Raw genomic sequence first — 13,097 nt, forward strand, 5'->3', positions numbered from 1 at the left:
CACCCAGTTATGCACAATTTTATCCATACAAAAAAATATATATTCCAAAACAAAGAAAACTAATGTACACGCTTAAACTGCGTTTTGCACTAAACATTTTCTGGGAATAAAAATAGGGTCCAAAAAGTCATCTCTGATTATAATTTGCTGTTGACTAGTGTTGTAAACAGCCCTTAACTTCTTTTTACACTTTTATGGGAGTTAAACATGTTAAAGTTACTTCAAACATTTCCTGTAGAGTAAATAAAGGATTATAATTGCAACATTTTGAAGATACATAATCGATCAAAGATGTTACTTGTTGATTTATCACACTAATGCCAGCTGGTTAGAGGGGGAAAAAAAAGAAATCAAAACATCTGTATGTCACCTGGATTTATTATTACTTAAAAATACAGTTAACGCGTCCTTTTGGAACGTCATTTTTACTCCGTGACTCTTTTACTACCGTGTAAGGATTAGTATAATTTCGCTGTAATGGGATGAGGTCACATGAATGATGGATTAACTCCCATCGTAATGGAAATTGGAGTGTGATAATATTGTCAGGCAGAGAGCGACCAGGAGAAGAAAAAAAAAAAGGATGATCCTACAAGAAATGTACCTCAGCCAATGTTGTCTGCGTCACCACTGTGAGATCAAGCAAATAAATAACCATCGCCCGCCACCTGGCGTGACTTTCCCTGAATGATGAAGTCGCTAAGTGCACAATGCATAATAATTATCTTTGATGCTCCTCAGACACCAAACGTTCCATCAGAATTAATGCATAAAACAAAAGCTTTCACGTCACTCTGCCACTCACCTTAACGCCGTCTGACTTTTTATTCAGCAAACTCTTGGCTGCTGTGGGCCGAAAGACAGAAAGCAAACTTCAGTGAAAATACGAAAATTCTAGACCGTCAGGATTCACTCACATGCAGCAAGCATAAAAGTAGATTGTGCTTAGATACAAAATTAACGTCCAAATATTTGCTTATTTTTCTTCCAGGTATTAACTCACATGGATGCATAGTGGATCGGGCGTATTTAGCAAGTGACGATTTCCAAGACTCCCAGAGGAGTGATAAGTTGGTGATTTGCACTCACATTAGCATGCTCTTATCCTCTACAGGGACATTTGTCAGAGATGAAAGAGGGTCTTAAAACTGCATGCTATATCCGGCTAAAGATTTTTTCTTTAATCGTATACAGTAGTAGCATTTTTGCAAGCGTGCAGTGTCTTAACCTATCAATCATTTTGTCTCCATGCATACTGTAAGGGATTGCGTGTTAGGACTAAGAAAATGTAATAGAACAAATTAATGATTAGGCACATTCCTGCTTCCCAAGAATTCTTACCTCAAATTGAAACCACAATCCAAACAAATGGAAAGAAATTTGAAAAAAAAAAAAAAAAAAAGGAAGAAAATGATGAATAAAAAGTGACACAGATGCTCGGGCACTTTACGGTAGAATTGAGAGAGAAAACATGCAGGCAAAAGTCTGGGGGGAAAAAAAATGTCATGAAAAACAGCAAGACGTAATGGCAAAGATGGAGGATAGCTCAGGGAGAAATATGAGAAAGGAAAAACTACTGTTTATGTTTGGCATCTGGGCATCAAGTTAATCTTTGGACAGGAATAAATCAAACAAACAGATCAACGGTGTTCCGAGTTAGGTTCTACATTTATTGAATGAAATGCTTTGATCAGCTTTTTGTTATATAATAATGCATCAACAATTTAAGACCATTTTTGTTTGCTCTTTGTTTTATTCAGGAATGCCCCCACAAGTGTTTTGGGTAATTGAAAAAATAAATAAATAAATAAATACATTTTAAAAAATCTGCATTTGCTGACACCTTAATTATGGTGAATTTAGTTTGATAAAGATGAAAAGACATACGGTATACTACAAAACTAAAAGGCAAATTGGCATTTTCAAAGACATGAAACAAAAGGAAAACCTTTTTTAGAGTTACGCTATTTATCATTTGCTTTATATCAACCAGTAATTCAATTTCCAATATCTAGGTAACTTCTAGGGAATGGGAGTGACAAAGACATGAGTAGAAGTTCAACAAGTGAAAGAATGAGAATAAACAGTTTGATTATTTTATGTTGCATTATCATTGCACATGACTATGGAACGTACCATTAGCACTAAACCGAGCACGAACAACGCAATAGGTGTCCTTACAGGTCCACTCGCATTATAAAACCAGTGTTTCCCAACCTTCACACACCCCCCCACCCAAAAAAGAAAATGTCAGATTTTCCGACATCAGGAAGAGCATAATTGTTCTGTCACTTATATAGAGACAGTGGGTGACGGCTAAAGACGTCCAAGATCCCTTTTTTTAACTCGGCTGGAAGTGAATGAATAATTTCCCGTGTCACACCTGATGATCTCAGCGGTTGAAAATCACTGATATAGACCACTAAAGTACAGAATGACCAAGATGCTTTACTACAGTTTATTCCACTTTCTATGAAGGCCTTGAACAGCACACTGAGAGAAACCTACCTGAGAAGTTTCTTGTGACCAGCAAAGTGGTCAGTATGGCCCCCTGCAGTGACAGGAAGGGAAAGAAAGGGCAGGCCGTGATAACGGTAGGAAGGGAGAAGAAGACAGGATGACTGATTAGAAGGTTACAGCAAGAAAAGGGAGTCTGGCACTTTGAGGGTTTCCGAAAGTGAGTCATTACTTTTATGTTGTGTTAGAGGTGTCTTGAGGGTCAAAGACATAGAGACAGAAGTCAAAGATGGCTACGGGAGTTGCAGAAATAGAAAGACACCGTCTTGCCAGACGTCTCACCTTGAGTTTCCTCCTAGCGTTGAATTTTTTCAGGCACTCCACGGTCTCCTGCCTGTGCATCATGGAAGCGACAGTGGACCGTTGCTATGGAAGGAGGAGGAACATTTGAGAATAGTGAGATGAAGCAAAAAGTTGCAGCAATGCATGTGGTAATGTGACACGTACGCAGATCCAGGGATGTTTGAGGGCCTCTGAGGCAGTGATGCGTTTACTGGGGTTGATGGTTAGCATCTTGTTGATCAGATCTTTGGCCTCTGGAGTTACGGTGTCCCACTCAGGAGATGGGAACTGCCGGACAACAACAAAGACACACAAATGGACTTACAGCGGCAAAGATGGTTAAGTCAAACTTAATCAAGACATGTTTAAAAAAAAATGCTACCATCATGAGTAACATCATAAACAAAGACTGGTGAGCCCGTTTCGGAAGCAGTCCATGCAAGCTATGATATTATCTCCACCGTGCTTCACAGATGAGCTTGTGTGTATTGGACCAAATTAGAGCCACAAAAGCATTGGAACAAAGTTTTATGGACAGACGAGGCTAAGATTAACGTCTATCAAAGTGATCATGGAAAAAGAATGGATCTGCTTATGAAACCAACACGCAAGCTCATCTGTGAAACATGGCGTCATCTTGCATGGCGGCTTCTGGAACGGCCGTGCTCACTAGTCTTTAATGACGACTTGTATTGATCTTTTTTGGGGTTTCCTGAAGAGTGATAGATATGGAGATGTGAGGATTCTGCCCGATGCCGTCCATATGTTAAACCGGGACATTTTATTAAGTCTTGCACACACCTCCATAAAGCACTGTTAAAAAAAAAAATATATATATATATATGGGAACAAACAACTTACATCATAGGCCCCAGCCTTGATTTGTTGATAAAGGCGGTGCTGGTCTTCATCCCAGAATGGAGGGTAGCCCACCAGCAGAATGTACAAAATCACTCCTGGTGTGGTATGACAATTGAAGTTTAATACACAAAGAGCAAATAAATAGTGCAATGTATCTAAATCTGACTGCCCGGTCTCATCAGAAAGATGCAAAAGATTTCTTTGTGTATCATGTTCATATTGTAGAATTTAAAATGAGTGAGGCTTGCTTCAATTCACACAAACAACAATTTATTTACCGCAGGCCCACATATCCACTGGTTTCCCATATGGATCTTTCCTCAAAACCTCAGGAGACAAGTACCCTGGGGTACCAGCAAAGCCTGGAGAAGTGAAATAAAGTCATGGAACAGATATGAAGAATGATCTAACTAAGATGTTGACAAACCAACAAATGAGTCAGTTTGCAAAACTGATTTGCGAATACTCACCAAACCATGCCTGCTGGTCCCCCTGCACCTCGATAGCCAGCCCAAAGTCAGCTAACTTGACAGCCGCCCCCTTCAGCTTACTGGCCAATAGAAGGTTCTCAGGCTGCAGGGGGGCGGAGTCAAACAGGTTAGAGGTGAGAGGTCACACACCCTTGCAACATGAGGCCCCAAGACACGGATCTAAAACCAGAACAGTCCAACCAAATCCTAATCAAAAGTATTAGGGGTGAAATAACTCATGTGCTCTTAAATCAGTGCCTTGGGGGACTCCCGTGCTGCCACGTATGCTGTTCAGAGTTGTGGTGAACAGAAGCCTGAAGACGAAAGGTGGACTACAACCTGGACTGAGCACTAGCCAATCGCAGGGCATGTCCCAGCTCTATGAAAGTCAGCGATTTGAACCACTACGTGCAGTTAAACTTCACTCATGACATCTCCGTGTTGGACGGATGCAATTGCATCCTGATTCAGACGCATGCAATGTGCTCTTCCAATACCGACCCACTCCTTGAGTCCATGAGTGGGAACAAAGAGTTAATCGCGGGGAAAAGACACAGGTGGTGTAACAGGTGGAGTGGGTGCCAAAACGAGTGCCTACATGATTTTGCACAACAATCGATGCACTGGTCGTGTATATGCTCTAGAAGCATCCTCATGCAACACCAAGCTTGCATTAACAAATTTGGTTCCTTTCCCGTGAAGGGGCGTGCCAGGTTCACATCAAGCAGTGTAATCTGGGATACAATTTATCTACATTTGCATTGTCAAAACGGTTAAACCGTATCCAAATCTGTATACTTCAATTTCTGTGTGTTCCATCATGTTGACTGGGTGACACCGAATTTTCACTTCAGTGCATCAACAAGAATGGAGTAGGAGGAACGCAAAACAAAACCTGTTTTTCTTTTGTTTTTTTTGTCAAGAGAATTAATTGTTTGGTTATACACCATCACAATGTTATGACATCACGCTCTTTACATAGCTATCCCACAAAGGTACATCCATCTAAGAAGCATAAGCGAGATCAGTGTTTACCACGCTAAGCTGAACTGAACATTACCGTTTGGTAGAAACGCAGTAAAGGTCTTTTTCAACCTCGGGCCATTTTAGACAGCACTGTGTCATGAATTATACATTTTCTAACATTTGCAAAATCGAAGCACAAACATCCTGTAAAACTGACAGAACAGACTTGGGACTCAGAAAGACAAACGGACATGCCGCCATAATATGGCTAATTAAAAAGCATCTGAAAGCTGAAAGTGCAAACTGGCGGACGATGACAGTCGTTCAGCATTATTCTGTTTCCTGTCGCACATGTTTGGAACCTGCTAGAACATATTCATGAGTGCTTTCTGGCTGCCTGTTTCCATCACATACAACCACCCCACGGGAGGTTTTAAGCATGCAGACGAGTGATGGAATATTCATGACCAAGGAAAATCATTCAAATCGCAGCATGGTTTTTACATAATTATGCAAATGGGGGTCCTGATTTGTGATTGCGTCTCTTCCTGTCACTCCAGCACTATGATTTAGAAACCAGACAAATGCAATAAAACTTGAAGTTCTCTGCATCTATTATTAGAAAATGATCATTATTATTTATCTTGACAAGAGTATGTCTTGAGCCAAAGTGATTAATCAAGAAACGGTTTACAACTACAGACGGTTGGATTTTTGAAAAGTGACATTCATATTGGCTGGCGACTAGTCCAGGGTGTAGCCTGCCTCTGGCCCAACGTCAACTTCAATAGGCTTCAGCTCAATGGCAACCCCAATGAGGACGAGTGAAATAGAAAATGGATGGATGGATATACATGGAATAAGTTCACAATGTGAGAGCTGAAAAATGGTAAAAGGACCATATCATGCTATTTCAAGCTTTCCAAAGTTAACTATAAGCATATACATCAGGGGTGGGCAAACATTTTGATTGGCGGGCCACAATGGGTTCTAAAATTTAACAGAGGGGCTGGAGCAGGAGCAAATGGATGGAGTGTTTTGGTCACCTCGCCTCATCGGAGAAAGAAAATACATTTAATTTTAAATGAAAGTGAACAAAAGCATTACAACAATATATATGTCTTTGAAGAACCACAGTATTTAGAAAATAAAACATTGACAAGGTTTATTCATTTAAATTTTTTTCAAGTTTGGCGGGCCGGATTAAAACGGTTAACGGGCCGCATGTGGCCCCCGGGCCGTAGTTTGCTGAGCCTGATATACATGATTATATATAACCTGTGGCACAATGGAGATCTAATCTCTTCAGAAATATGAGTTATTTTGGTGGCTATTTTTGTCACCTGGAAGTAAGACAACTGGTACACCAAAAAAAAAATACTATACATATGTATTTATTGAGCACTTTCACAACAACTGTAGCTGTAACAAAGCGCTTTACAGAACATTTAACACCCCGACTTCCCCCGTGTGACGTCATCCTAAAGCTCGCTGCTGCGCGTCACCCACGAAACACCGCTTTTCTACAACGGCTCGTCGTCTTCATTCTGCGGGGTCCGAAGCCGGTCGACGGCTGCTTCAAAGCCGCCATCCCCGAGGCAAGAGCCACAACCGACGGGGCAGGGAAGCAGCAGCACTCCACTCTGGTGGCTGGAGACCTCACATTCAAGTAAAATGGAACGCAATGCGTGAAAGGAGGCACTTGTCCCCAACGCCAATGCAAAAATTAAAGTGTTTAAGAACTGGAGGCAGTTCGAGGAAGTGGAAGTGCGTTTGGTGTGAAGGGGTGGCTCCTCACTTTATGAGGTAGAAATGTGAGGACCCAGTCGTTTTCTTGGATTGGGCGCAGCTGTTGCTGATAAGGTGATTGGAGGAAAACATCACTTGGCATGTGTTTTGTGTGAGAAATTAACATTTCAAATTGGCTAGAAGCGCAAAAGTTGTTTTAGCATGATATGGGCCCTTAAAAAATAACTTTCAGCTATTTCACTCACTGAATCGAGCGTTTCCTTTGATTAAAAAATTAAAATGAGTAACGATTAAAGGAATAAAAGACAGAAGGGATCCTTTTGTTATGGACTCTGTTTTAAGATATATTATTGCTTATAACAAATGTGTTGAAGATATACACTCATGGGCCAATACATCAGATAGAAAAAAAAATACAAATACCTATCAATTAAATGCAGTGCTACACCACTGAAAATTACAACTAAAACAAAAAAAACATAATGTAAAATAACAATGTATAATAATAAGGTAAAACTCTGACAGTGCCATTAAAACCAGAGCACCATTAGCTTCTAAAGTTTCTATACCGCGCTTGTGCTGGATCTCATTAGATTGTGCCTAAAGAGGAAATGTCAAACTATACTATACCTCTTAATGTTGTTCCTCACCTACGTTCTTTGAATATAATTGCCTCCTACAGAAGTTGGAGACCGTAACCAAGGACAAAAGGGGCGGGGACATACAAACCTTCAAATCCCTGTGGACGATCCCATTAACATGGCAGTGATGGACACTCTCCAGAATCTGTTGGATGCAGTGGCTGAGGGCAGAAGGAGAACAGGAATAAGCATACACCAATGTTATATAATAATACAGTAAGTATGGGAAGGACAGGAAGAGGAAGGAGAAGCGAGCAAACGAGCCCATAGCAATTCATCATGTGCTCTTCATCAGACTTTTATGTATGATGTTGGAGACAAACCAAAGCTACGGCACAAGAACACTGGTATCCCGTGTTTCGTCCTCCCACCGTCTCTGGAGGAATAGCTGGCGCGGTGAGGTCGGCAGTGTATGATTAATACCGGAGGCTATATGTCGTTAATCACCTTTATAAATAGCTCTCTGAGATGCCTCAGAGGAGAGGCAGCTGCATCACACCTAAGAGCCCACCAAACGTGAAACACAGCGATACACAAAGACCCACGCGTAGTTGCTTTCTGCAAGACAAGCCAAACACGCACAGCGGCCTGAGACGAAGGGGCGCGTTACCTGGCATCAGCTTCGCTGTAGTATTCACGGGCCACAATGTCCTCAAAGAGCTCCCCTCCCGTCACGCTGATGGACACATGACAACACGTTAGCGTGTCTCTATTCAATACGACGACTCATAATTGTCAAATATGAAATGTATGATTATATGCGAGAAACATGTAACCTAGGTTATGTTTTAATTGTCATTTGCTACTTATAAAAACATTAGAATAGAGACAAGAAAATTTGAATGTGTTATGAATTATATAAATATGATGCACAAGTTATTATAGTAAAAGCATTTTTTCAGTTAAAAATCTTTTGAACTAATTTCATTTTTTTCCCTCTCATAATGTTGAGATTTTCGAAGATTTTATATGGTGGTGAGATTCAAAAGATGTGCAAAAAAATAAATAAAAAAATTATATATATATATATATATATATATATATATATTACATATTAAAAATTTCTAAAAATAACACTATGATTTTATTGTAAAAGACTCTTGTTTACATGCGACAAATGGGCCACTTACAGATCAAACACCAAATAGTGGAAGCCCTCCTCTGATATGCTGTCATGGAGGCGCACTGTCGAGAGGAAGAAAACAAAGAAGTGTAACCCAAAGATGGAAAAGCATTTTTTTTTTAAAAGCAGAAATATGCTGCTTTCACATCAAGGTTTTCGCTCTGTTCTGACTAGATTTCAAAATAAATAACGAAGGTCCTGAAATTAGAGGTTATGTCATATTAATATATATATTATAATGTTAAATGTAAAAAAAAAAAATAAATAAATAAAATAAAAAAATAAAAAGATTGGGATGAATGACTTGGTCTGCACACGGTTATGCAAAAAAGATTCTGCTGCAGCTTATATACAGGTAGTTTTATAGTCTGGAATTTACGCTATATAAAGTGACAGAGGTTCCTACTGTAACTATAGTTCAATGGTTTGTTGAATGTGGAAATGGGAAATGGCAATGGGTTCAAAGGTTTCAGAAGGAAGCTGTGTCTTTTTGATGACTCAGCTCAGAGATTGCACACACAAATCACGTGTGATCACGTGTGATTATTATTTCTCTCAGGCGCTTCCTGTCCAGATAAACCACAACTGGGGATTACCACATCTACATGTTGTATTTAGAGAGTCAGCAATCACGGCTCACCAATGTTGGGGTGCTTCAGTAAACGGCAGATCCGCGCCTCTCTCTCCAGCTTTTGATGATCTGAAAGAGAAACACAAGCGACAGAAACGCAGAAAAACACTGAGTTATTTTTAGTGCAGTGATTGGCTTTCTGAATCATCTGACGTGGCGTCGGTTGCATTGTTGTCTCTGCATTGTGGTGTGCGTGTGTGTGGCAGGCTTGTGCAACTCTTCCCTTATCAGAACGGAAGTGTTGGGCAAAATAATGTGACCTGACGTGTTCTTGGGAAAGTGCCTGTAACAGACAGCAGCACCACAGTGTGGACATCAACCTTCACTTTTGTCACGACTCAAAGTGAGCTGTTGCTGTCTGATAAGTTCATTAATTGATTCCGAATGTTTGCCAGTTGATTCTATCAATGTGTTTGTAATTTTTTTTCAAAGGCGGGCTCACCAAGTGCCTGGGGGGTCTCGAGATTTCTGAGACCCCCCAAATCCCAAATCCAAAGGGGTGGCAATTAAGAAAAAAGTTCCCCATCCGCTGATTTACATCTTCAACACTTAGTCAATGTTTTTTAATGGTTCAATATAAGATAGGGACGCCATTTTTGGCCCATTTTGTTATTTCCAGTAGTAGTGGAAAAATCTAGAGAATGTACACAACATTGCAGTTTTAATTAGGCATAATTTTGGATGCAGCTCTTGTTTTGGGGATGCTGTTGTAGAGTACTTATGAAGATGTGAGTCAGTGTACTTTGCTGGAACACAAAATCTGCTGATTCCCATTTGGAATAAACGATTGGAAGGCGCTGTGGTTAAAATGAGTGATGAAGCACGGTGTTGAGGCGACCCACTTCACAGCTTTGCCTCGGGACACAGTTAGCAAGAGAAGAGGGAGGGAGAGGGAAAAAGAGCAGAGGGTTCTACTTTTTTTTTTTTTTTTTTTTTTTCAAAATAAAATAGGACACCTATTTTTTACTCCCACCCTATTCTACTTCTTCTGCTCTTCTTGGTTTTTTTTTCTAATGAGTTCAGCTCAGAATACCAGCTGACTTCTTGGCATCATTAGTGTTTGTTTATGTGCTGCATCTTCCCAGAGCAGCATGCAAAATTGAGAATGCAGCTTATTTACGGTAAAGCTGGGTGAAATATCTTTGTCACACAGAAAGCAAATCTAGAGGAGAAATGCCGAGAATCGTGCGGTTAAGACGAGACCATCATAACACAGATGCATCCCTCCCTGAGCCATGGACAAGGAGGTGGATTTGTGCCAGCTGCTTTGTTAATCTTACATTCATTATCCTTTCTATCATTTCAGTATAAACCAGTCATCTTTTAACTCATTCAATCCATAAGACATACATATACGTTATCAAAAATGTAGTCCCTACCTCCCAAAGACGTATTTATACGTCTTTTTTTTATAGCATTAGAACACAATATTCTGTTGGGCTCGCAAAATCAGTCAACATCCAGAAAAACGCTGAAATTGAGGGGTTTCCGCTAGTGAAAATTTCTGGGATTAAATGAGTTAATTAAAGCATATGTGCCTTACAAATTTGTTTAATTTTGTTTCTTATTGCATATCGTGACATTCTGGCATATGTTGGCTTCTGCATAAAAGAAAATTAAAGAGGATAGCATGATTACTTAAGTACATGTGATTTGCTTGATGCAGTATTGCAGTTGAGGACATTTTTTTTTTGCGATGTAGCATTAGCCCGAAAGACAAATGTAGGCAGGTGACAAGGCGTGTCCCGGCAGGCGACAAGGGCCGCTCAGTCATTGCATCAGTGGATGATTAGTGGAACCCTTTCAGCAAGGTCACTTACGTATCTCTTCATCTCAGCCGCAGTCTTTCACTGTAACTTGATGACACTAAATCCCTTTGTACGGCATCCATTCATTTACTTTAACACTTGCCTCCTCAATAATGGTGTGGGTGAGCTCAAGCCTATGCGGCTGACTTTCGACAAGTGGCAGGGCAAATGTTGTGCTAGTCGCCAGTTAGTCGCAAGGCGGCACAGGCAAACAACCATTACTCACACACTCCACACAGGAATTCCACACACCTTTTTCTGAAAGTTTTGAACTTTTGCCTTGAAGGCACTGTCATATTGAGAAGAATAATGTTACGGCTGTTGGAAAGGGTGTCACTCAACTTTCCAATTGCTGACTTGTTGTTTTTCATCAAACAAGTAGTGCTCTTTAAGTTGTGACCATTACCTTAAGATATCATAAATCAACATTAAATTCCACAATATCGACCAAATTCTTAATGATCAATGAAATAATTAGATGTCCGTGTCTAGTTGCATGTTAAGTGGTTATATCAGCCAACAATAATGAACTTTAACTAATGTTTTGAGTTGAATATACTTTCAAGACAGTCTGCAAAATCCCAAAATAAAACAGACAAAATAAGTCAAAGTAATAAATAACACAAATATCATTGTGCGATCATTTCATTGTGCATCAAAGTTTGCACATGCTCATGCAAACAACATGAGAGGCGTCCTAGTATACAAACACGCCTGTGGGGTTATGCGAGGCCACCATGCCAATGAGAGCAATTTATTCTGAATCGGTGTACCTTAACATGATTTAGGATTTTTTTTCAGTGTAAATTATTACATAATGTATTTTAATATATTGAATATTAGGTAAAAACCATTGACCATAAAAGGACACGCACACACATTCCCACACACCATACGTCAAAAATATGAATTTAAATATTTAAAAAATATTTTAAAAAATATTAAATACTTATAACTGTTGGTAATCAATATAAACTGTATGTGTGGTTATTATCTATAGTGTCATTTGAAGGCTAAATGAAATAGATGCAGATGCTTCCCGAAATAAACCGTAAATATACAAATAAGTGAATTCCTGCTTTGTTTGTCAAACACTGAAACTTCCTTCATCCATTTGTTCATTTTCCACCTTCCCTTTTATCTTTGCTTTCAATCATCCACAGGTAGTCCACTCCCCAGCCTGCTGGACATCTGTTGTCTAGCAACTCCACAACCAATCAGAGCTGGCAGGTCTCTCCTCTCCTCTCTCTGCAGTGGAACCAGCCTTGCATGCAAATAGCCGACACTGAGAGTTTGCTCAAAACTATCAAACTCTACACAAGTGAAGACAGACGAACCCTTAACGGCTTATATTCCATAAACCGCATCCAACATTTTATGTGAAATGCTGACAATACGCAGTGCAGAGTAGTTATACCTGTCTGGAGCATGCAAGAATCTCTGCAGAACTTGAGAACTTCCAAAATAATATACTGCAGCAATTATTAATGCAGTATTTTTCCCATAAAATAGATTACATATCACACTTGTGCATCCTACATGCAAACGAACTATCAATTTTCAACAGTTTGCACAGCTGTGGATGCAAGCTCGAGTGAATGAATACTGGGAAGACCAGAAGAAAAAGTAAGGAAATTTGTGTTTGGCAGATTATTTGTTTGTTTTAACAATGCTTCCTGGCAATCAATCTTATACCATTAGAAAGCCTATTTATTACCCATTGCTTCATATTCTCTTCGCTAACACTAAACAGCATATTTTGCGGTCGATATTGACTCTTGTTTGGTGCATTTGATGATTGAAATTTGAAGAAACAACATGATGGCAAAAAAGCAACTTATTTATTTGCCAATTGGGAGCCTCTGTAGCATGTGGAAGAACCAGACAGAGCAGAGGCGTCAAACTCAAATACACAGTGGGCCTAAAAGTAAAACCTGAACGAAGCCGCGGGCCAGCATTTAATGTTTAAAAACAATATTAATTTTTATTTTTTTTGAAAATTTTTATTATAAGTGGTTCTATTGATGCAATACAATGTTTACTTTTTAA

The 13,097-nt window shown here is 39.6% G+C and overlaps 1 protein-coding gene across 12 annotated transcripts in view; it reads right to left on the reverse strand.

The window, feature by feature from the left end:
- camk2d2 (calcium/calmodulin-dependent protein kinase (CaM kinase) II delta 2) overlaps positions 1–13,097 on the reverse strand; it is a 33,324-nt gene that overhangs the window by 9,627 nt on the left and 10,600 nt on the right. For 7 of the 12 annotated variants that reach the window (XM_088303334.1, XM_088303332.1, XM_088303336.1 and 4 more), the window contains exons 3-13: positions 9,250–9,309; positions 8,617–8,671; positions 8,097–8,162; positions 7,575–7,647; positions 4,131–4,233; positions 3,939–4,022; positions 3,661–3,755; positions 2,965–3,087; positions 2,800–2,883; positions 2,509–2,551; positions 806–846 (exon numbers count right to left, since the gene is read on the reverse strand). In XM_088303334.1, the coding sequence (XP_088159460.1) occupies positions 806–846; positions 2,509–2,551; positions 2,800–2,883; positions 2,965–3,087; positions 3,661–3,755; positions 3,939–4,022; positions 4,131–4,233; positions 7,575–7,647; positions 8,097–8,162; positions 8,617–8,671; positions 9,250–9,309 (827 nt within the window). The remainder of the gene's footprint in view (positions 1–805; positions 847–2,508; positions 2,552–2,799; positions 2,884–2,964; positions 3,088–3,660; positions 3,756–3,938; positions 4,023–4,130; positions 4,234–7,574; positions 7,648–8,096; positions 8,163–8,616; positions 8,672–9,249; positions 9,310–13,097) is intronic. The other 5 variants (XM_088303335.1, XM_088303333.1, XM_088303340.1 and 2 more) reach the window with 1 other exon arrangement.

Source organism: Idiotropiscis lumnitzeri, chromosome 8, assembly GCF_059441095.1.
Source record: "Idiotropiscis lumnitzeri isolate Australia: NSW breed Sydney's pygmy pipehorse chromosome 8, RoL_Ilum_1.0, whole genome shotgun sequence".
In the NCBI taxonomy this organism is placed as follows: Eukaryota; Metazoa; Chordata; class Actinopteri; order Syngnathiformes; family Syngnathidae; genus Idiotropiscis; species Idiotropiscis lumnitzeri.